Source organism: Panthera leo, chromosome C1 (genome assembly GCF_018350215.1).
Source record: "Panthera leo isolate Ple1 chromosome C1, P.leo_Ple1_pat1.1, whole genome shotgun sequence".
Taxonomy (NCBI): Eukaryota; Metazoa; Chordata; class Mammalia; order Carnivora; family Felidae; genus Panthera; species Panthera leo.
The window spans coordinates 201713706-201733650 of NC_056686.1; the positions used below are offsets into that span (position 1 = coordinate 201713706).

The 19945-nt window shown below is 52.8% G+C and overlaps 2 protein-coding genes across 3 annotated transcripts in view; one reads left to right on the top strand and one right to left on the bottom strand.

Annotated features, from left to right (window-relative positions):
- LOC122226651 (sterol 26-hydroxylase, mitochondrial) overlaps positions 1-6485 on the top strand; it is a 30697-nt gene extending 24212 nt beyond the window's left edge. For both annotated transcript variants that reach the window (XM_042950184.1, XM_042950185.1), the window contains exons 2-9: positions 345-535; positions 3586-3785; positions 3913-4110; positions 4277-4449; positions 5254-5420; positions 5577-5658; positions 5738-5950; positions 6106-6485. In XM_042950184.1, the coding sequence (XP_042806118.1) occupies positions 345-535; positions 3586-3785; positions 3913-4110; positions 4277-4449; positions 5254-5420; positions 5577-5658; positions 5738-5950; positions 6106-6225 (1344 nt within the window). In that variant the 3' untranslated portion in view covers positions 6226-6485. The remainder of the gene's footprint in view (positions 1-344; positions 536-3585; positions 3786-3912; positions 4111-4276; positions 4450-5253; positions 5421-5576; positions 5659-5737; positions 5951-6105) is intronic.
- A 5784-nt stretch (positions 6486-12269) lies between these two features.
- On the bottom strand, positions 12270-19371 carry PRKAG3 (protein kinase AMP-activated non-catalytic subunit gamma 3). The gene is made up of 13 exons (XM_042953206.1): positions 19351-19371; positions 18934-18973; positions 18312-18467; positions 17559-17962; positions 16463-16544; positions 15915-15973; positions 15750-15795; positions 15481-15535; positions 15170-15296; positions 14871-15036; positions 13078-13115; positions 12758-12904; positions 12270-12386 (listed from the first exon to the last, which is right to left on the bottom strand). The coding sequence occupies exons 1-13, from the start codon at positions 19369-19371 to the stop codon at positions 12270-12272; spliced, it is 1458 nt and encodes a 485-aa protein (XP_042809140.1).
- Between the last annotated feature and the right edge of the window lie 574 nt (positions 19372-19945).

Consider the following 19945-nt stretch of genomic DNA (forward strand, 5'->3'; position numbering starts at 1 on the left):
TTCAGTTTCTCTAAAACCTTGGATCCCATATGTTTATACCTCAAAACATACCCCCGTTTACCACATCCCATTTTTCTAAAATCTCGCTTCTCCAAGGACCTCAATTCTCCCAGTTCTGCCAGATACTCATTGCTTTGAATATTCTAACTCCTGTGTGCTCATTTTTTTCCCCCAGTGTTCTTTCAGAACCACAGGCCATCCTAGTGCCTACTTCCTTTAAAATTTGCTTTCGCCCATCCCACTTGCTCTGGTGTGATTATCAGATACTCCCCCATCCCATCTCCTCTCTAGTAAATGCCTACCTGGATGGGCCGTGGTTATTCAGCTTTCATTGACCCCCACAGATGCTGAACAAGACCAAGTATGGTCCAATGTGGGTAACCCGCCTAGGGCCTCAGATGCATGTGAACCTGGCCAGTGCCCCACTCCTGGAGCAAGTGATGCGGCAAGAGAGCAAGTACCCAGTACGGAACGACATGGAACTATGGAAGGAGCACCGGGACCAACAGGGCCTGGCTTATGGGCCCTTCACCACGTGAGCTGGGGCCTAAAGGGACTGGTACAAGGCCTCAGAGGGCCAGGCCCAAGGGCAATGGCATTGGGAAGCCAGGGGATGATGGGCAGGGTAGGCTCTCCCTTCATCCTCTGAGCCTGATACTCAGTCTAGAAAGCAGTGGTTGGGATGGGCTGAAGCCCAGCGGCCATTCATTGTCTTTTCCACTAATGTATTTTATGACTTTGGACAAATGAATAATTTCTCCTTCCTTGGCCATATGTTTCTCATATGTAAAATGGGAAGTTTGGGGTAGAATGCCTCCAAGCTCTCTCTAGGACCTTTCCAGCCCCATTATTCTACATTATGGTTGAAGATATCGCAACGTGAACCATAATCTATGTGTAGTTGAAAAAACATTGTCACCATATTAATTAGGAAGGCTGAATTTGACTTTAAAAATATTTCCTAAATTATGTATTATAGGTTTGTTGTTGCATATAACTTTCACAGGTGCTCTCCCTACGTTGAAACAGATGTGGGTTTCAGCCTTGAAATTACACCCAGAAAAGTTAAGATTATTTTGGCAGTGACAAATTCGAGGACGGGCTGAACATGTTATATACGCATGTGCCAATTGAAGTAAACAATCGAGAATCATTGGCGATGAACCATTCCCAGTGTCACAGGTTCTAACTGGGTATATTACAGGGTTTTTTAAAATCGTTTTTTATTTTAATTCCAGTACAGTTAACATACAGTGTTATATTAGTTTCAGGGGTACAAATAGTGCTTCTACAATTCTATACATTACTCAGTGCTCACCATGATAAATGTAGTCTTTAATCCCCATCACCTCTTTCACCCTGTGACAGGTTTCTTTTTGCTGTGGTATGTTAACAGAGCTCCAAAGTAATGAACGACTTTTATTTTCCCTAGTTGCTTGACATCTCATGCTTTCGACATTTCTTAAGAGACGAGAGTTGATCCTGGCGGTGGTTGTGGTAATGGCACCAAGGATAGTAGCTAACTATGTGTTTGTGACATGCCAGGTATCAGGCTAGTCTCTTTACATTTATTATCTCGCCTTATCCTCACAACAAGCCCATGAAGTAGATAGTATTATAATCCCCATTTTACAGATGAAGAAACTGAAGCCTAGAGAGGTTTTACATTGCTTGCCACTAGCGAACGAGATCTCTCCGATTCTGGAATTCAAGAAATTAATGCCTTGATACTTTTGGAAAGGAAGCGAACTGGTGAGAGGGTGCATTTCATCTGTCTTTGATGCCCATACGTCCATTCTCCCATCACATGTGGTTTTTTCCCACCCCTTTTTCCTGGTTCCTTCACAGGTGGACAGTTTTAGAACTTCAACAATTACTGAGCCCTTTGCTCGAAGTTCTGGGAAGAGAACAGAGAATGCCTGTGTTTCAAGAGCTCTTTAACTTGATGTCTGACCCCAAGGATAAGATTTGGGTCTTAGGTTTTTGCCAGGTCAGGCCACCACTGGAATTGGTGGCTCAGGATCTAGAATTGGAGCCGGATGTTATGTGCACCCCTTTGTCACCTGTTTTTAATTTTTTACTCTAAAGCCAGTTTCCTAGTTATATTGTACCATATACATGTATTTTAAAGCTATTTTACTAACCAACGATAAGTTCTTTTTTGTTTTAGCGTATATATGTGCATAAGTACATAAATATATATATTTTTACATCTCATTCTATGAAACATTGTCTTCCCAAGAAATATTTTAACAACCGCAAAAATGTTCTCATTTAAGTTCCGCAAATCTGATCGCTACTATTGGGAGAATTTTTTACTCTCAGAGAAACCCTACAGCCTGAAGTTCCAATACATGAGTCTACTCTGGCTGTCATTTCTTTGTCAGCAACACTTTTCGTTGATCTTTTTGCAGGGTTTCCCAACATAATAAAGAAAACTCCTGGGGTTTCAGGTTCATTTAAATAAATAATTTTCTAAAATTAAAAAAATAAACCCCGATTCTTGCCATAAGCCTTTTTAGCGGCTATCTTTTTAAAATACCATCTTGGTTTTTAAAATTCAAAAGTAATACTTACTGTAAAATTTCCAATGATGAAATATTGTCTGCCTACCGCCCACTCCCATCCCATTCTTCCAAGTAATCCTGACAGTTTGGTGGGTCCTTCTTCTCTACTCTATGTGGAAACATGTGGATACACATACGGATATTTAGGATTTCCTTTCCTCCTCGTAAAATTGGACCATATTGTACTTATTAGTCTGCAACTAGCTTTTAAAAACTTGGCCCATACCCAGCTTGCTTAGGAGAGGTAACAGGTTTGGGGGACAGCTGTGGGTGGGGACAGTTCCTGAACATGAAGCCCCGCTGTGGGAAGCATGGTCCCATCCTCGTGAGCATCCCTGTCTAACCAGGATGGGGACACAACCCCCTACTGGATGCCCGTAGCAAGAGGGGCTGGGGCACCTGCCTGGTGGGTCTCCCTGTCCCTTAGACCCACTAAGTCAAGCAGAGCATGAAGGTCCAGAATCTGAGCATCCCAGGAACCCTCATTTGTTCCTCCTTTCTTCCTCATCCACCACACAGAGGACTGGAACCATCATAGTTCCTCCTCATTTCACATACAGAAGATTCTGGAGTTGTAGCATCCTAAGATAATCAGGGTCGACATTCCTTAAGCATTCGCCATGTGCCAGGCTCTGATCTAAGCACTGTAGTTGTCCAAACAACCCTACTAAGATAGGCACGCTTATTATTCCCTTTTTATGGAAGGGGAAACTGAGGCACAGAGGCGTTAAGTCACCTGCCTAAGGTCACTCAGCCAGTAATCATCAGACCTGTGACTTGACCCCAGGGAGTCTGGTTCCAGATGCCCATCTTGACTACTCCCACGATGGTATAGTGAGATTCTGAAGTTTTGTGATTCCAAGATTCTGTCATTTGAAATTCGGTGATTCTGTAATTCTAAGTCTAGGAGTCTGAGATTTTCCTAGACCCTGTTGAGGTCTCGGGGCAGGGGGAAGACCCCATCTAATCTAACCTCCATCAGCTGCTTACAAGTGTGCGGTTCCTCCATCCTCCACAGGGAAGGACACCACTGGTACCAGCTACGCCAAGCTCTGAACCAGCGGATGCTGAAGCCCAGTGAGGCTGCGCTCTACACCGATGCTCTGAATGAGGTGATTGACGACTTCCTGGCCCACCTGAACCATCTTTTGGCAGAGAGTGCCTCAGGGGACCACGTGTCTGACATGGCTCACCATTTCTACTACTTTGCCTTGGAAGGTACCCTTGTGGGGACAGGGGCTGGGGCGGGCAGGGGCCAAAGGCAGGTTGTGTTCCCCCTCCTCAAGCCCCCTGGATTCTGGGTGCCATGACACTACCTCTCGTGATGGCCTTTGTGCATTGCCAGCTATTTGCTACATCCTGTTTGAGAAACGTATTGGCTGCCTGGAGCGACCCATCCCCCAGGACACCGTGGCCTTCGTCAGATCTGTCGGGCTCATGTTCCAGAACTCACTCTATGTCACCTTCCTCCCCAAGTGGAGCCGTTCCTTGCTGCCTTTCTGGAAGCGATATCTGGATGGCTGGAACACCATCTTCTCTTTTGGTGAGGAGGCCAGGGAGGGAGGTTGTGGGGTGGGTTCCAGGGTCTGTGCATCAGCAGTCTGTCCCAGGACCCCCTACCTCATGCTTCCAGCCATCAGAGTGGCTCTTGGTCCTGGGAGATCATGGCTTTTGACCTTGTCCTCCTCTGTTCTCCACTGTCTCTGTAGGGAAGAAGCTGATTGATCAGAAACTCAAGGAGATAGAGACCCAGCTGCAGAAAAGTGGGCCAGATGAAGTGCAGATATCTGGCTACCTGCACTTCCTGCTCACCAGAGGACAGCTCAGTGCTCATGAGGTCATGGGCAGCCTGCCCGAGCTGCTCCTGGCTGGCGTAGACACGGTGCGTGAGGGGGGCCAGCAAGGAGACCGGGGGCTCCCAGCTCCTGTCCTGAACCAATTCCCCATTACCCTCATCTGAGCCTGACCTTCGTTCCTCCAGGTACCTGCTTCTCTTTCTGTGTCACAGATGTAGAGCTAGAAGGAAAACAGGGAGGTCCTTCAACCCGGCAGAGGTGGGCAGGAAATGGTTCTTTTTCGTTTGTTTTTTATTTATTATTTTTATCTGAGAGAGAGAGAGAGAGCCTGCATGTGAGCAGTGGAGAGGGAGAGAGGGAGACAGAGAGAGAGAGAATCTTAAGCAGGCTCCACACACAGCACAGAGCCTGATGTGGGGCTTGATCCCGCAACTCTGGGATCATAACCTGAGCAGAAATCAAGAGTCGGACGCCCAACTCGACTGAGCGATCCAGGTGCTCTGGGAATGGTTCTTTTGTAAGAGGGATCCCATCGCCTCCTGGAGCCTCTCTTGGCCAGCTAGGAAGTCACATCTCACATCTATTTGAGATGCAATTTAAGCAGAGAGCTCGACCACAAGCGCCTTCTTGGTCAGACTCTGCATTCCTTTTGTCACGTGGGGTTTCCCTCTGTTACGGTTTCCTTGTTGTTAGAACGTGATTCTCCATCGTATGGGTCCTCATCCTGCCGTGGAGTCACATGGAGGGTCCCCATGAGCCCCTGTGTCTGTTTCTGCCATGCTCGCGGCAAATTCATTTTTCCGCGCACGCTCACTCACACTCCCCCCACTACCTAACTAGCCTTTTTCCTAGAAATCCCTCCTCACTTTATCTCTCCCTCTGCCTCCCAGACATCCAACACAATGACGTGGGCCCTGTACCATCTTTCAAAGAACCCAGAGATCCAGGCTGCCTTGCATAAGGAAGTGGTGGGCGTGGTACCCCCCGGGCACGTGCCCAAGTACAAGGACTTAGCACACACGCCCCTGCTCAAAGCTGTGCTTAAGGAGACCCTGCGGTAGGTTGCGTTTCCCAGGAGCACAGGGTCTGTGCAGAGGAGGACTCAGACAGGAGTCGGAAGTGGGGGCTGCTGGGCTGGCGCCAGGGCCAGGGGTGAGATGGGAAGAAGGGCCTGGGGCACCAGAGGCGAACCTGTGCTTTCTTTGCCCTGCAGCCTTTACCCCGTGGTCCCCACGAACTCCCGGGTCATCACGGAAAAGGAAATCGAAGTCGGTGGCTTCCTCTTCCCCAAGAACGTGAGTGGGGCTGAAGAGCTGGGGCTCCCGGGGTGCCCTGCGGCCCTAAGCTGATGGGCTGCCCCTTCTCGCTCCGCAGACCCAGTTTGTGTTCTGTCACTATGTGGTGTCCCGTGACCCTGACATCTTCCCTGAGCCAGAGAGCTTCTGGCCCTACCGCTGGCTGAAGAAGAGCCAGCCTGCTACCCCTGGGGTCCAGCATCCATTTGGCTCTGTGCCCTTTGGCTATGGGGTCCGGGCTTGCCTGGGTCGCAGGATTGCGGAACTGGAGATGCAGCTGCTGCTGTCAAGGGTGAGTGGGGGAGAGGCTGGAGGGCCGAGTGGGCCAGGGAGGGCTGATGGAGGCCGTGGGGAGGAGCGGAAGGGCAGCACAGGGAGGGAGCGTGTAGCGGAGGGCAGGGGACGGAGATCGCGGATTCTAAGGCCCATGTGTGTTTTACCTCCCAGCTGATCCAGAAGTATGAGGTGGTCCTGGCCCCCGAGACGGGGGAGGTGAGGAGCGTGGCCCGCATCGTCCTGGTTCCCAATAAGAAGGTGGGCCTGCGTTTCCTGCAGAGACAGTGCTGAGCTGGGCCCGGGCCTTCCTGGAGCAGCCCCCTTCTCTCTCTCTCTCTCTCTGGCACAGTAATTTCTGGCCACTGCTGTATCTCAGACGAGAGGCTCCCAGACGCCAGTGGTCCAAGACAGTGTACTTTCTGTAGAACCCTGAGCTTTGGCCACTTTTATAATTTTGAATGTTTCCTTCTCAGATAAAAGGCCACTTCTCCCCCCCGCCCCCCACCCCCCCCGGCAGTCACATGGCTATCTTTGGAAAAAATATAGAATAAAAGGACTTTTATTGATAATTGGAGACCTTTGTCATTCTTTTTGATGACCCAGCATCTGACCCCCTTTCTGTGTTTGGGGAACACCATGTCCCCACTTAAGGATCTTGTGGGAGGTGGAGCCATCTCCCTCCATGGAAAATGAGAACACCTGTGTTTTCCTGGACCTTGCACAGAGGCCTTGGCTTCACGCGCTGTTGGCCAAGGCCCTGCCCGAGAAGGATCTGCAGAACAATCCTCCGGGCACCAAGAGGAGCACCGTCGTTTGAACAGAAGTGCTTTGATAGGGGTAATGAGGTGCTACAAACATGGGTGAAGGCACGCTAGGCTGGATCTCCAGGAATGACTCCTGGGACGCCCCTTGGGCACTCAGCCTGGGATGCGTCACACTGGCCGCCCTCCGGAGGACGAGTGCTGGGAAGCTATCGCTACAACTGCGGGCCCTATGCTACTCCGCGTCTCCCAGGTCAGGGCTGGTGGGGGTGGGTGGGGGATGGGGAGGTGGGCAGTAGCCTCCCCGCCCCCACTCCTGGCCCCCATGACCGCCGCCTCGCTCCCACCTTCCGTGTGCCTCACATACAACTGAGAGGCTGGAGCTCGAGCTGCAAGAGAACATGGGGATGGTAGTTTTTAGTTTTCCAGCCTCTTCCGTACAGGAAGCCAACCAGAGGGAAAGCAGGTTGGCACGGAGACTCGGTGTACCGGGGGCCGGAGAAGGCAATGAGGCCCAGCCCCAGTTGTAAATTCCTGCTGGGTCATAGAAAACTAAAATCAAATTTCTTCTGTTTGTGAGGATAAAGAAAATCATATCATTGCCCTTATTAAAATCCTTCAGAGGCTTCCCTCAGGCATGAAGCAAAGTCCAAAGTCCTTATCATGGCTTAGAAGACTCTGGCACCCTGCCCGCCACCCCCACTCCCTGCCCAGACACCCTTTCCACAGCTGAACCCCAACTCCTTGTATTTGCCTGAGCACGTTATGCTCTTTCTGGCCTCAATATTTGGTTCTTCGTGTCCCCTCTTCTTGGAACAGTCTCTTCACCAACTGCCATGTCATCCCAGAGAACTTGCCCTTCCTTAGGGCTCAGCTCAAATGTCACTGCCTTTGAAAAGCCTCCCCTGACCTCTCTGGGGGGGAGCACAAGCACTTCCTCTGTGCTCTCCCCACCTCCCCACCCACATGAGAGAACTGAGCGCTCAACCTGTTCACCTTGTTGGAGACCCCACGGTCTCCCCCACCAGCTGTGCACCCACCAGAGGGCACAAACCAAGTTCCTTTCAGTTTGGAGCCCAGTGAGCAACTCTGTGTCTAGCACCTAGGAGGCGATTAAAAAATGTTTGTTAAATGAGAAGAGGCTGGGATGGTAGGCAGAGGAAGGAAGAAGAGGGGAGGATACAGAGCTTTCTGTATGGAGCAATCTGGAGAGAACTGGGAGGAATTCCTGACTCTGAGGGCATAGCTGTCCCCCACCTGTGCAGGGATCCACCTGTGAGCGGTCCCTATAAATGCAGAGAATGGGGGCCGGGCTCGGGACAGGGGGTGGGGTGCGAGATTTCTGTCACCAAGTCACTCAGCAACTTCTGCCTTTTCCAATGTCTGCTCCTTCAGACCACGGTGGGGCTGGGGTCTCGAGGACTCTGAGCTGCCCACATAAGTCACAGGGAAGTGTTGTCACAGTGAGGCTCCCCGATTATCCACCCTGACCTGACTGCGAGGAAAGAACAATAGGAATTAGGATAATTACGGATAAGTGGACATTAATTCAGCACAGGAGATACGCTCTTGACCGAAAACAATGTGCACATCTCATTACTCCCTTTCCAGCTAATTTGAACTTGTTGGATCCAATTAGAATCCATATTTTTGGGTAAGACTTTAAGGAATCAGCTTGTCTTCTTCTTCTTCTTCTTCTTCTTCTTTTTCTTCTTTTTAATGTTTATTTATTTATTTTTGAGAGAGAGAGACAGAGAGAGAGAGACAGAGAGGGAATGAATCCCAAGCAGGCTCCATGCCGTAAGCACAGATCTCATGGATCATGAGATCGTGACTTGAGCTGAAATCGAGTCAGGTGCTTAACTGGCTGAGCCATGCAGGTGCCCCTTGACATCAGCTTGTCTTCTTAAACATTTATGCAGCACTCCCAGGAGTAAAAATAGACCGAGTACCCAATATTTTCTGGCTGTCTACATGCTCGTGTTCTACAGATGTTTTAGCTCTTGATGTATCTTGGCTCATTAATGTTAGTTCAGTTCTAGCTCATTATTTGTGATTCCAGATGTAAGGTGCACGTCCAATACAAATTCTGACAGTTGTCGTCAGGGGATGGACATAATGTAACCCTGTGCTGAATTCTTCTGTATTTGCACATGTTTGTAAGGCTAGTGAGAATGCCAGAAAATCGTGTATCTTCTACCTTGTGCCCCTGCTTTCAGCCAGCTCTTCTTGTAGATCTTGGTCATAACAAATAATATAGATGCCATAGGGCGACAGACGATTTTCCTAATTATGGAAATGAGGCGCCTGTATTTCTCAGCAAGCTATCGTGCCCATCACGTGTTATGCATCGCAAGCCTCTAGTTTCTACAAAAAAATACAGTTGCCCTGGTCGCACCCCCCAAGTCAGGAAATTAGCATCTCTCTAGGAACGGAGCCCTGGAATTACCATCTTATAAAGCTCCCCTGGGGATCCTGTGGCATAGCCAGGGTTGATAACTGCTGAGGTGATGTGAGATGATGAGAGAGGTGGATGAGAGTCCCGCCTGGAGGTCACAGAAACTCGGAGGGGCCTCGGGGGTCAGGGCAGGAGTCGGGGGCATGGAGGCAATGATGCCTGCACCATTTGGCCAGCCCCGGGTTCATAGGTATGAACAGAGGAGCCAGCAGAGTGGCTGGCCTTCATACTTTTATTCAGAGTTGGGGCGGGAGTAGTCCCCATGGCAACCCTTTGCCTCTTTTCTAGCAGCCATGATGTGGGAGGGCTGTCAGGAACTGAGGGTTGGGGAGAAGGGCCCAAGGGGTAACTGTTGGGTCCTCAGGATGGTGGGCCCAGGAGGCTGGAGACCTATCTACTCTTGGGTGGGGGGGAGCAGGAGGGGGAGAGAGTGATTTCCTCAGGGCTGCCCTTTCCACCGAACGCCTGGGCTGACCTGACGGTCTGCTCACGCAGAGCAACCTGGGACACCACCTCAAAGGACTGACCCTGCTACACATTCCCTACAGTCAGCTGCAGCAGGAGGCAGCCTGCCCCAGGCTCCCCAAGGTTGTCGCTTGAGACAGGCCCAGAGAAGCACCCCCATCCTCCCACTTGAGCCCAAGGCCCAGGACCTTCCCAGGCAGGGCCAGAGCAGAACCAGCACTGACCCATGGGTTATGGCAAAGTCGGAAAAAAAGCTGCGTGTCTGTGAGAAAATGCCTTCATTTACTGCCTGACTCATCAAGCACAAATGTCTCCACTCTGTTGCTCTGTGAGGTAAATGTGGTGGGATTATATTTTAGAAATATTAACCTCTCCTCTCTCCACTGGATAGCAGACAGCGTCCGCTGCCACAGGGGAGGGATGACATAACCGAAGCCTGGCCTTGGCTTTGGAATTTCCAAAGCCTGACCCTCAAGGCAGGTGGCAAGAACTCAAGACACATGCAGTGGACTTGGAAGAATGGATGACGGGTTAGAGAAAAAGGCCCCGCTGGTGAAGATTCCATAGGTTGGTGGGGGGTGGGGAGGCAAAGAGACTGTAGACATTTCTGGGGCCTGTGTCTGAGAAGGGAGCTGTGTCTGAAGGGAGGAGGTGAATATGATAAATACCCCAGAGAGGTTTGGAAACGATAAGGAGATGATAAGAAGAGCCCTGTGCCCTATGTTTCCAGGGTCGGGGCTAAACACACACACACACACACACACACACACAGAGCAAAACTCAGCGCAGAACAGATCACTTGCTGTCCGCCTGAGCAGATGTGCTTGGGACCACACAGCGTCCTGAAGCCCAGAGGGGTGCAGGTCCAGGAGCTAGAATGTCTTCATGCCCCAAGAGAAGGCAGGCCCAAGGAGGCTTTGTGGTAGGGACTGAGGGAGCACCTAGCAGGGGCCATGCCCACCAGTGACCGACCAAGTGACAGAGAGATGGGAATGGGAATATTTTAGCAGGTGCTGACAAGTGTGGTTGATGATAAGTGAGGAACAAAGTCTTCCACTACTCAAAGCCTCCCCTTCTCACTGAATTTAACCCCAGGAAAAGGTGGTGGGTGAACCCCAAATGGAGATTAATTTCTACCACCTGGTGAAATGGGGTCCATAATAGGAATTACATTCAGTGTTTAAAAAAAAAAAGTTGTCTCTAGCAGATTAGAGTTTGTGGACTGAGTTGCACTTACTCTGTCATTAACTAATTAACATCTTCTTTATGGTTTTGTTATAAATAAAAAATGAAAAAAGAAACTAACACTCTATGCACAAAAGCAAGGCCAGTGGTAGCGTTTGTCAATTACAGATTCTCCCTCGCGTCTTTGAATTCAGAAAGCACAGGGCTCTTGCTGCAAGTTCAGGCCAAATGACTAGCGTTTTCGGAGTGAAGCTTATACAATTTAAGTGCACGGGTTGCTTGTTCTTTTTCTTTTTGTTTTCTCAGTGTTCATCCTCAGTGATCCAAACACAGGCTGTCACTGGGGACTGAGAACACCGTTTGCTGGTGCTCGGGATGAGAATGGAGGGAGGACCCCACTCAACAGGCTCTCCACATGGCTGCTGTTTCAATGCTGGGAGGGAAGAAGGGCAGTGGCCAAGTTGTGGGGAGCCACCCTTAGTAGTGTGGAAGAATAGCAGGGCCTCCCAGGTAGTCCAGAAGCTGAGGAATCCAGAGCCCCTGAATACACCCAACTGGCTGAGGGCTCGCTGCTCCACTGGGGCCAGTGGGGGGGAAAGTGATATGGGTAGGCATGGAGCAGGCAGCCCTGGGGTAATCTCAGTGCCTCTGGTTCATAGATCTCCAGGCTCGACTCAGCTGTTCTTAATTTCATCACCCCATGGAGGACTGGGAATTCCTGAGGGCTTCTGGGAGCACAGGCAGGGCAAGGGCAATGACAGAGGGCTGGTGAAGCCTGTGAGGAAAAGAGAAGACAAGACAGTCACTACGTGGGCAGGAGAGGTTGCGTTTCCAGTAGGGGAACCTCGTCTTGCCATCCACTGCCAAACAGGTGGAATCTGAGCCAGCTCCTAGCCAACACGGTACCAGGAAAGAGTCTGAGATCATGTCGGATTTACTGAGATGATTACTTAGATAGAAACCCCCTCCTTTTAGCCGTAGTTCTGACTGAGCGTGGAAATTCCATTCAACAAAGGTTTATTAACTTGCTTCCTTCCGGTGGGATTCCCAGCAGGTGGGAGCTGAGTTGCAAGAAGGCAGGTCAAACTCCCCAGAGCATCTGAAATCACATCACCGCCCTTGCCTTGACCCCAGCCCCTGTCCACCCCTCTTGTGACGACCCTCATGACCTCAGTGGAGAATGGGACAGAGTGGGGACCCCACGGGGAGTCCTGATACTTGTAGTTTTCATGGGGCTGCTCAGCAGTGAGCTGGGCACCCCCATCCTCAGGGGGCCTCAGGCTGAGATCTGAGAGCCTAGGAAGACCAATGGGCTGGTGCTGAGGCCGATGGCCCAGGGCAGAGCCTACCTGAACCACAGCCAAACCAGCAAACTGGGGTGGGGAAAGATGGAGACCGTGTTCCCTGGCTCCCTTCGTTGGCTTCTGCGTGTGGAAGACGGCCTGGGAGTGAGGACTCAGATATTCTCAGGCACCGAGGGCATCGATGCCAGCAGGGCTGAGCACCAGTGCCTGAAGGATGTCGGAGAGGGACACCACGCCCAGGAGATGCTGGGTCTCGTCCACCAGCACCAGCCGGTGTACCTGCGGGTCCACAGAGGATCAGTGAGAGGTTCGAGCCATGCAGCTATGGTAACCAACGAGATTGTCACCAAGACTCAGGGGCAACGACGTAAGCGGGGGAGCCGAAAAGTATCTCCTAGAAACCAGTTAGAAGTAGCTCTGACCACGCTGGGGTGATCGGCTGTCTGTGGCCCTTAGCAGGACCAGTTGCAGACCGGTGTGGACAGATCTCCAGTTGCAGGATCAGTTGCAGACCAGTGTGGACACTGAGAGCTTGAAATGGCCATAAAATGGGAGGACAGGGCAGGTGTCCGGTGTCCAAGGACAGCTGGAGCTGCTCATGGGGACTGGGCCATACGTGCCGGGGGCATGTATGAAGGGGCACGAGGTACCTGCTCCCGGGCAATCCGGTCGATGACTTCCCCCAAGCTCTCATGGGGCTGGCAGGAAAGGACTCCTTCCAGACACAGTGTCCTCTGCTTCAGGGCCTCGCCCACACTCATGTCCAGGTGGTTGTAGGTTTGCTGGGCAGCCAGGTGCTGGGGCGGGGAGGCAAGTGCCATGTCAGTCAGCCCCTTAACCAGGCTCCACCTATCCACTTGCCCTCTACACACCTCTAAGGGTCCTTCCGGGCTACAGATACCCCTCCATCGGTTCTCACACCCACAGCCTCCCGGTGGCACCCCAGTTCCCTATTCCCGCAGACACTTACAATCACATCGAAGCGGGAGTAGAGGCCCACGACTTGTCCTGCAGGGGTGGTGGGGGGCGAGGTGGTGAGAGAAGAGGAAGAGGTTCACGTCAGAACCAGCATGCTGTGCAAGGGCCCGAGGCAGCCTTTCAGAAAGAGTTACTGGACATCTCCATGTCCTCCCCAGGCTGCAGGCTTTTTTTTTTTTTAGGTTATTTATTTTGAGAGAGACAGAGAGGGAGTGCAAGCAGGGGAGGGGCAGAGAGAGAGGGGGACAGAGGATCTGATGCGAGCTCTGTGCTGACAGCAGAGGGCCTGACACGGGGCTCAAACCCATGAACCCGGGAGATCATGACCTGAGCTGAAGTCAGCTTAACCGGTGGAGCCACTCAGGCGCCCCCAGGCTACTGGCTTTAAAACAGGCATCAAGGGGCCACTATCTAAACCCACAGATCACACAGCATCACAGCCAGAGAGGAGACGCCTGAAATCATGCCTCCCCATGTGATGCAATTCGACTACACAGTGTCACCTCTGAAATATCCTAGCCTCAAATGGATAGCCTGAATCTGATCAAGCCTTCAGATCTAATTTCCAGTTTACAGGAAACTCAGGAACAGAGGAACAACACTGAGGCCGTCCGTAGAAAGCAAAGAGACAAATCTGGATGGGGGGACATCATTCTATAGGACAACTGACCCAGGAATGTCATTACAGTGCTATGAAAATTAAGTGAGGAAGGAACTGTTCTGGATTAAAGAAACTAAAGACAAAAGAAGCATTGCAAAGCATGGACCTTAACTGGATCCTGGTTTGTACAAACCACCTGTAAAAAAGATATTCTCGGGGAAGGCGAGGAAATGAGAATTAGATTCAGATATTCGATGATATTAGTAAGTTATTCTGGTTTTGTTAGGTGATATAGGACATATACTGATTTTAAGAGATGCAGACTAAAGGGTTAAGGATAAAATAACATGATCTCTGTAATTTAAATCACTTTAGCAAAAAATAGGGGGAAAAAAAACCCTGGTTATGGCAATGTGTTAACAATAGTTAATCCAGGTGACGGATATGTGGCTTTCATTATACAGTTTGTCCTACCATTTTCATACATTTGCAATTCTTCATAATGAAAAATAAATCAAAACATTTCTTGGGGCACCTGGGTGGCTCAGTCAGTTAAGCGTCCGACTTTGGCTCAGAGCACGATCTCGCCGTTCGTGGGTTCGAGCCCCGCGTTGGGTTCTGGGCTGACAGCTCAGAGCCTGGAGCCTGCTTCAGAGTCTGTGTCTCCCTCTCTCTCTCTCTGCCCCTCCCCTGCTTGTGCTCTGTCTCTGTCTCTCAAAAAACGAATAAACATTCAAAACACAAAAACAAATAAAAAAACATTTTTTGATATCTAGCTTCATTACAGCAATTTTGACTTTGAAACAGTTTACAGCCACAGTTCAACCAAAGAAATGATCATGTAGTCCCTCTAATCCCTCTCTTCAAGGCAAGAAGGTGAGGTCTGGCTGGATCCCATGGCCCATTTTAGGGTGAATTCCCATTAAAAACCTCATCTTCGGTTTCGTCTTACCATGCTTCTTAACTGCACATAATCTTTTCAAATCATCCCGTGAAGTCAGAGGATGGGTGTTATTAAGATTCCCATTTCACAAATGAGGAAACTGAGGCACAGAGAGGCTAAGTAAGGGTCCAAGATTTAAGCAGGCAGACTTCTAACTCCACCCTGGGTCCCGAGCAGATGCCCACAGACCCCTGCCTGCCACGGCCCCACCCCAGCCAGCCCCACTTCTGGGTGCAGGTACCAGCTTCGTTGACCACAGGCAGCGCAGACACGCGCCGGTCCACAAAGATGTCCAGGGCCGTCAGGATGGGCGCCGTGTCCAGCACCACGGCCAAGTCTCGGAATGTGCCGATGCCCAGATCTTGGATGGTGCGGGAGAGGAAGGAGGGCTGGGGCAGCAGGGAGCCCTGGGTGGGTTGGGGACAGGTGGCAGTCAAGGTGGAGCAGCCCCCAGAGTGCTCCCAGCGGCTCCCTCCCCGGTCTGCTGGGCCAATGACTTCTCAGCCCCTCGGGTCACCCTGAGGCTGTGCCCAGGCTCACAAAGATGTGCAGGAACTTGAGCAGTCGCTTGTGTGTGAGGATGTGGAGCACGGCGCCTGAGACCGGGTCCAGGACCGGCAGACGGTGGATCCGGTTCTTGATGAGGGTGTAGACGGCTTCGAACAGGCTGCAGAGGTGGGAGCAGTGGGTCTGGGGGAGACACAACCCCCACCCCAGCCCCTGCAGAAGGACAGGGTGTCCAGGCTGCCTTGTCTGCCACGGGATGGGCCCCTGAGGTCAGAACTGAGGGGCTGACCCGGAAGGGGACTGCTCAGGCAAGGAGGCTCAGGTGGGTGGCTGGGGACGCTTACCTGCTGCTGGGAGAAATGGAGACCAGAGGCTTGAAGCAGCCTTGAAGGTAGATCTCTGTAGGAAAAAGCCAGAGTCAGGCCTGAGGAGCTGGCCACCCTGCCTCACTGGGCAGCCCCTCTGTCTTCCTCCCTCAGGCCCTCTGGGCTCCCTCTCACCCTTCCCCTGCGCCCTCCAAGAAATCCCCACTGCCCATCCTCCACCTCGGGTCCTTGGCCCCATGCTCACCCACACACCCTCAGCCCCTTCCGGGTCCCTTCCGCCAGCTCACCTCTCCAGGTCTCAATCTTATGTTCTTCAATCTCATAGATCTGGACCTAGAGACGTTGACAGGACTCCGGAAGTCGGACACGGGCCCCTCGGGCACCAGGCTCCCTGAGCCACCCTCCGCCCCAGCCCAGATGGGAGCCCCTGGGGTCCCCAGCCCACTCCTCACCAGCGGGGACCTGTAATAGCGATGCAGCACCAGGATGAAGTCTGTGATGGTCAGCATCCCTGCGGGGTTAGGAGGGAAGGGCGGGAGGTCAGCCTGGGGCCCCGTGGTGGGAGGCAGGTTGAGGGGTCAGACCCCCCTCCGGGCTCTGCCAGAGTCCTAGGTCAGAGACAGCTGTGGGAACTGTGGACAGAGGGAAGCGGGGCAGCCCCTCCCCCGCCTTTTGTGCCTCCCCTGTAATTTCTCTCCCCGCCCCCGCTGCACCCTTTTCTATTCTCCAAATTCCTTCCTCTCCCTTTCCTCTTTTCCTATCTAGCACCTACGACACGGGACCATGGGTGAGTAGAGCTGGAGTGGTCAGCTGGTCACACCTCCTCCACTCATGGGGTCTCCCAGCTGGCCACCACGAGGCCGGGATCGGATGTTCCCCCACGCCAGCCCCCGGCTTGGCTCACTCCAAGGGTCTGCCCGAACCCGTGGCGTGTCAGAGCTCAGTCCCAGAATCCCCTCGAAGATCTCTCTCTTCCCTCTGCCTCCCAGCCCCTCCTCACCCACGAAGCTCTGCTTCTTGCTGTCCCACAGCGGTGCCGCCCGGATGCCGTTGGCCACTAGGGCAAAGAAGGCCTTCTTGATCTGAGGGCCAGAGAGAACACTGAGGGGTGAGTCTCTCACTGCCCCTCAGCGGCACCCTGTCCCAACCAGGGTCCTCCCCCGGGGCCTTCTCCCGAGATCTCCTCTGCATGAGCTTGACTGCCCGTCCTAGGCCATGGCACACACTGGCACGCTCTTTGCCAGGCACGCTTGCTACAGAGATGAGGCTGCTGGTGGCCGGAGGCACTGTGGTGACGCCTTCACCTGGCACATCAGGGTGTGACGAACTCACTCGGGGTTTCTACTCGGGTGCTACATGCGTACAGTCACACACACTATGGTTTTCGCTAACCTACGTGCTGGAGGTACGCTTATTCACGTTGCATCTGCAAAATAGATTTCTCTAAATAAATCTGACGTTGACTCATTTGGCTTCACCCTAAGTAATACTATCGCCATGCTTCTGGAAACACTGCTCCGCTATACGTGATGGTAAAAATGGAAGCAGGCGTTCTATAGCTTAGCCGAAGGGAAGAGCAGGGGCTAGAACCCATCCTATTTTTCTCTTACTGAGAGCTCCCTGCTGTTTGTCCTAAGCCAGCCTGCAAGGTCATCCCCATACTTAGGGGTTCACAAAGTGCTCCCACTTGACCCGGGTTATTCCAGGAGTCCTCCGAAACTTGGAGGGCAAAGCAGGCATTTCCTGTCCCCATTTTATGTCATTTTTTACTTTTTTTTTTTTTTTTTTAGTAATCTCTACACCGAACATGGGGCTCAAACTTATGACCCCAAGATCAAGAGCTGTATGCTCATCTGACTGAACCAGCCAGGGGCCCCCATTCCCATTTTGGAGATGAGAGCGGTGACTGATGCCAAAGCCTACACATACTCAATGGCAGAGCTGGGATGACAACTGGGGAGTAGGGGTCCTCCCCAGCACTGGTCTCCGTGGTGCTAAGAAGGAGCTCTGGAAAGGGACTCGCGGGGGGCCCTGGAGCGGGTGAGTGGAGGCTGCAGCCCCATGAGAACGGAGGTGGGGCAGAGCCACAGCCTCACCTCCAGCGTGGTGTCGAAGATGACCAGCTTGGAACTGGTTGCCATGGCGTCGTAGCAGGTGTGCTCCTGCATGAAGTGCATGTAAACCAGGGCCCCCGGCTTCTGCAGTTCGTCGTCCCAGCCCAGCCTGGGTAACAGGGCCCGTGGGGATGGGCACAGGGCAGGCCTCTCTTCCACCAGGCCGAGCTCATACCCCCACGATGCTGTGGCTGGGAACCCTATGTCCAGCTCCAGCTCGTCTGTGCTGGAGCCAGCGGCCGAGGCTTTGTGGTTAGGGGGGAAGATGTCCCACTCTGTTGGTGGGGCGCCCACTTTGGCCAAAGGAGCAGCCTGGGACAAGTGTGTGGCCTTGGGGAACGTGGCCTCCAGCCCGGCGTACTCAGCAGGTGGCTTGGCCTGGGGATCTGTTGGTGGGGAGAGGACAGTAAGTCTGTCTTCTAGAGACCTTTCTCATCCGCTGGCTCTGTTCATCCTCACAGCAGCCTTGGGAAGCCTGGGTGCTGTGGCCCCATTTTGCAGGTGAGAAAGCTGAGTCTCAGAGTCACACAAGACAGTGGCTCTGTCCTGAGTTGGCCGCGTCAGGCCCCTGGCTCTGCTGTGCAGGTGACTTTTCCCATGTGGAGAGACAGACTACAAGATGAGGGTGGGGCCAACTCTGTGCTCTGGAAGGATCCAGAGCAGAGCCCCAGCCCCAGGCTCCGGGATGTCCCACTGCCCCCGCTCCCATCTCCCCAGAACTGGCCTTGGCCTCACCTTCCCCCAGACCCGGCAGCTCCCCTTCCGCCACAGCCTCCTGCCTTGTCCACCTCGAGGCCTTGGCCCCCTGTTTCTCATGGCTTCTTTCTGAGCCTGTGGTCATGGCCGGCGATGGCCATGAAGTGTTCTCTCCTTGTTCTAGACAGCTCATCTCTGGAAGGGGGAATGGGGCCTGTTTGGTTAATGGGGAGTAACACAACAAAATCAATTAAAATGTTATTAATAATAATATTTCACATTTGCAAGCTTCCCAAGGGTTCTCCTCCAATATATTTCTCACTCAAACCTCATAGCAATCTTATAAGGGAGATGTTATCATCATCCTTATTTTACTAAAGCGGGACCTGAGATCAGAGAGGTGGGGCAATTCACCACAATTCACACAGCTATTTCCTAAGTGCTAACAGAACTAGGTTCGGAGTCTTCCGACTCTAGATTCCCCCTACTTCCTCTGAAAGAGGAAAGAGGGGATGAGGGAAAAAAGAAACAGAGGAACAAAGAAGGAAAAAGGAGAGACAGAAAAGCCAGGCTAGCAGAGTGGAGACTGGGGGCCCAGAGAGGTGGGAGACAAACGAAGTAGGAAGAGAGGCTACGCCCTTGAGAAGGCAGCCCCGCCTACCTTGACGCTCAGGTCCCCCAAGGCTGCTCCAGGATGGGTTCTGTGAGGAGAAGAATGTCTGAAGGGGTGGAGAAACGCCCTGCATCCCCGAACCCACGGGTAGCTTCCTTTCCCACCACGTGTGCGCGTGCAAGCACGCACACGCATGCACGCACAGGTGCACCCCCGCAAACACACCCATACACCAACACTTAGACACACTCGGAAAAACACATCCAACCATTCCCAGACATGCAGGGCACCACATACGTCGCTGACACAAAGAACACACACGCGCGCGCGCACACGAGTTCACAGGCACCCACAGGCTCATGCGCACACGCACACACACTCATTCACACTCGTTCACAGGGTGTGGTGTGCTCGCAATCCCCTGGCCTCGGCTGCCCCAGCTCCCGTCCCCCGGGACCCCTGTACCCGGCTCAGTGCGTGCTCCATGCGGCCAACCCCGGACCAACCCAGAGCAAGTGCGCAACACAGGCTGGGCAGCACTATTCTGGGCCCGGCCCCTGGCGCCCTGCCCTCCCCGGATCGGTTTCTCTCTGGGTGTCAGGCAGCGGGAGGGAGGGCTCCTCGGGCTCAGCTGCTCTCGCCCAGCCGCCTGGGGCAGGGTGGGGAGGGAAGGGGCTCACCTGGAATCTGGAGGCCTGGGCCCGGGCTCCCTCCTGGGTCTCCAAGGACAAGCTCGAAGGACTTTGCGATGGAGGGAGGTGGCTTGGAGCGCTGCGGGGGCGCCAGGTGGGAGGAAGTGGGCTCTCAGAGTCCTGGGTTCCTTCTCATCGTTGTCAGGCGCCAAAGGAGGGAAAATGGACGCAGGTAGAGCTTGACTGTCTTCCTTGTACACACTTCAGTCGTGGGAGGTGCTGAAGTTAGAAAGGGCAAGTTGGAGCCAGCAGGGAGGCTGGGGACAAGGGGTTTGTGGGCGGTCGCGGGAGAGCGGGCATTGTATGCCCAAACGTCCTCATCTGAGTCCCAGGAGCCTGTCCCTCTCTCTGCTGGGGGAGCTGGAGTG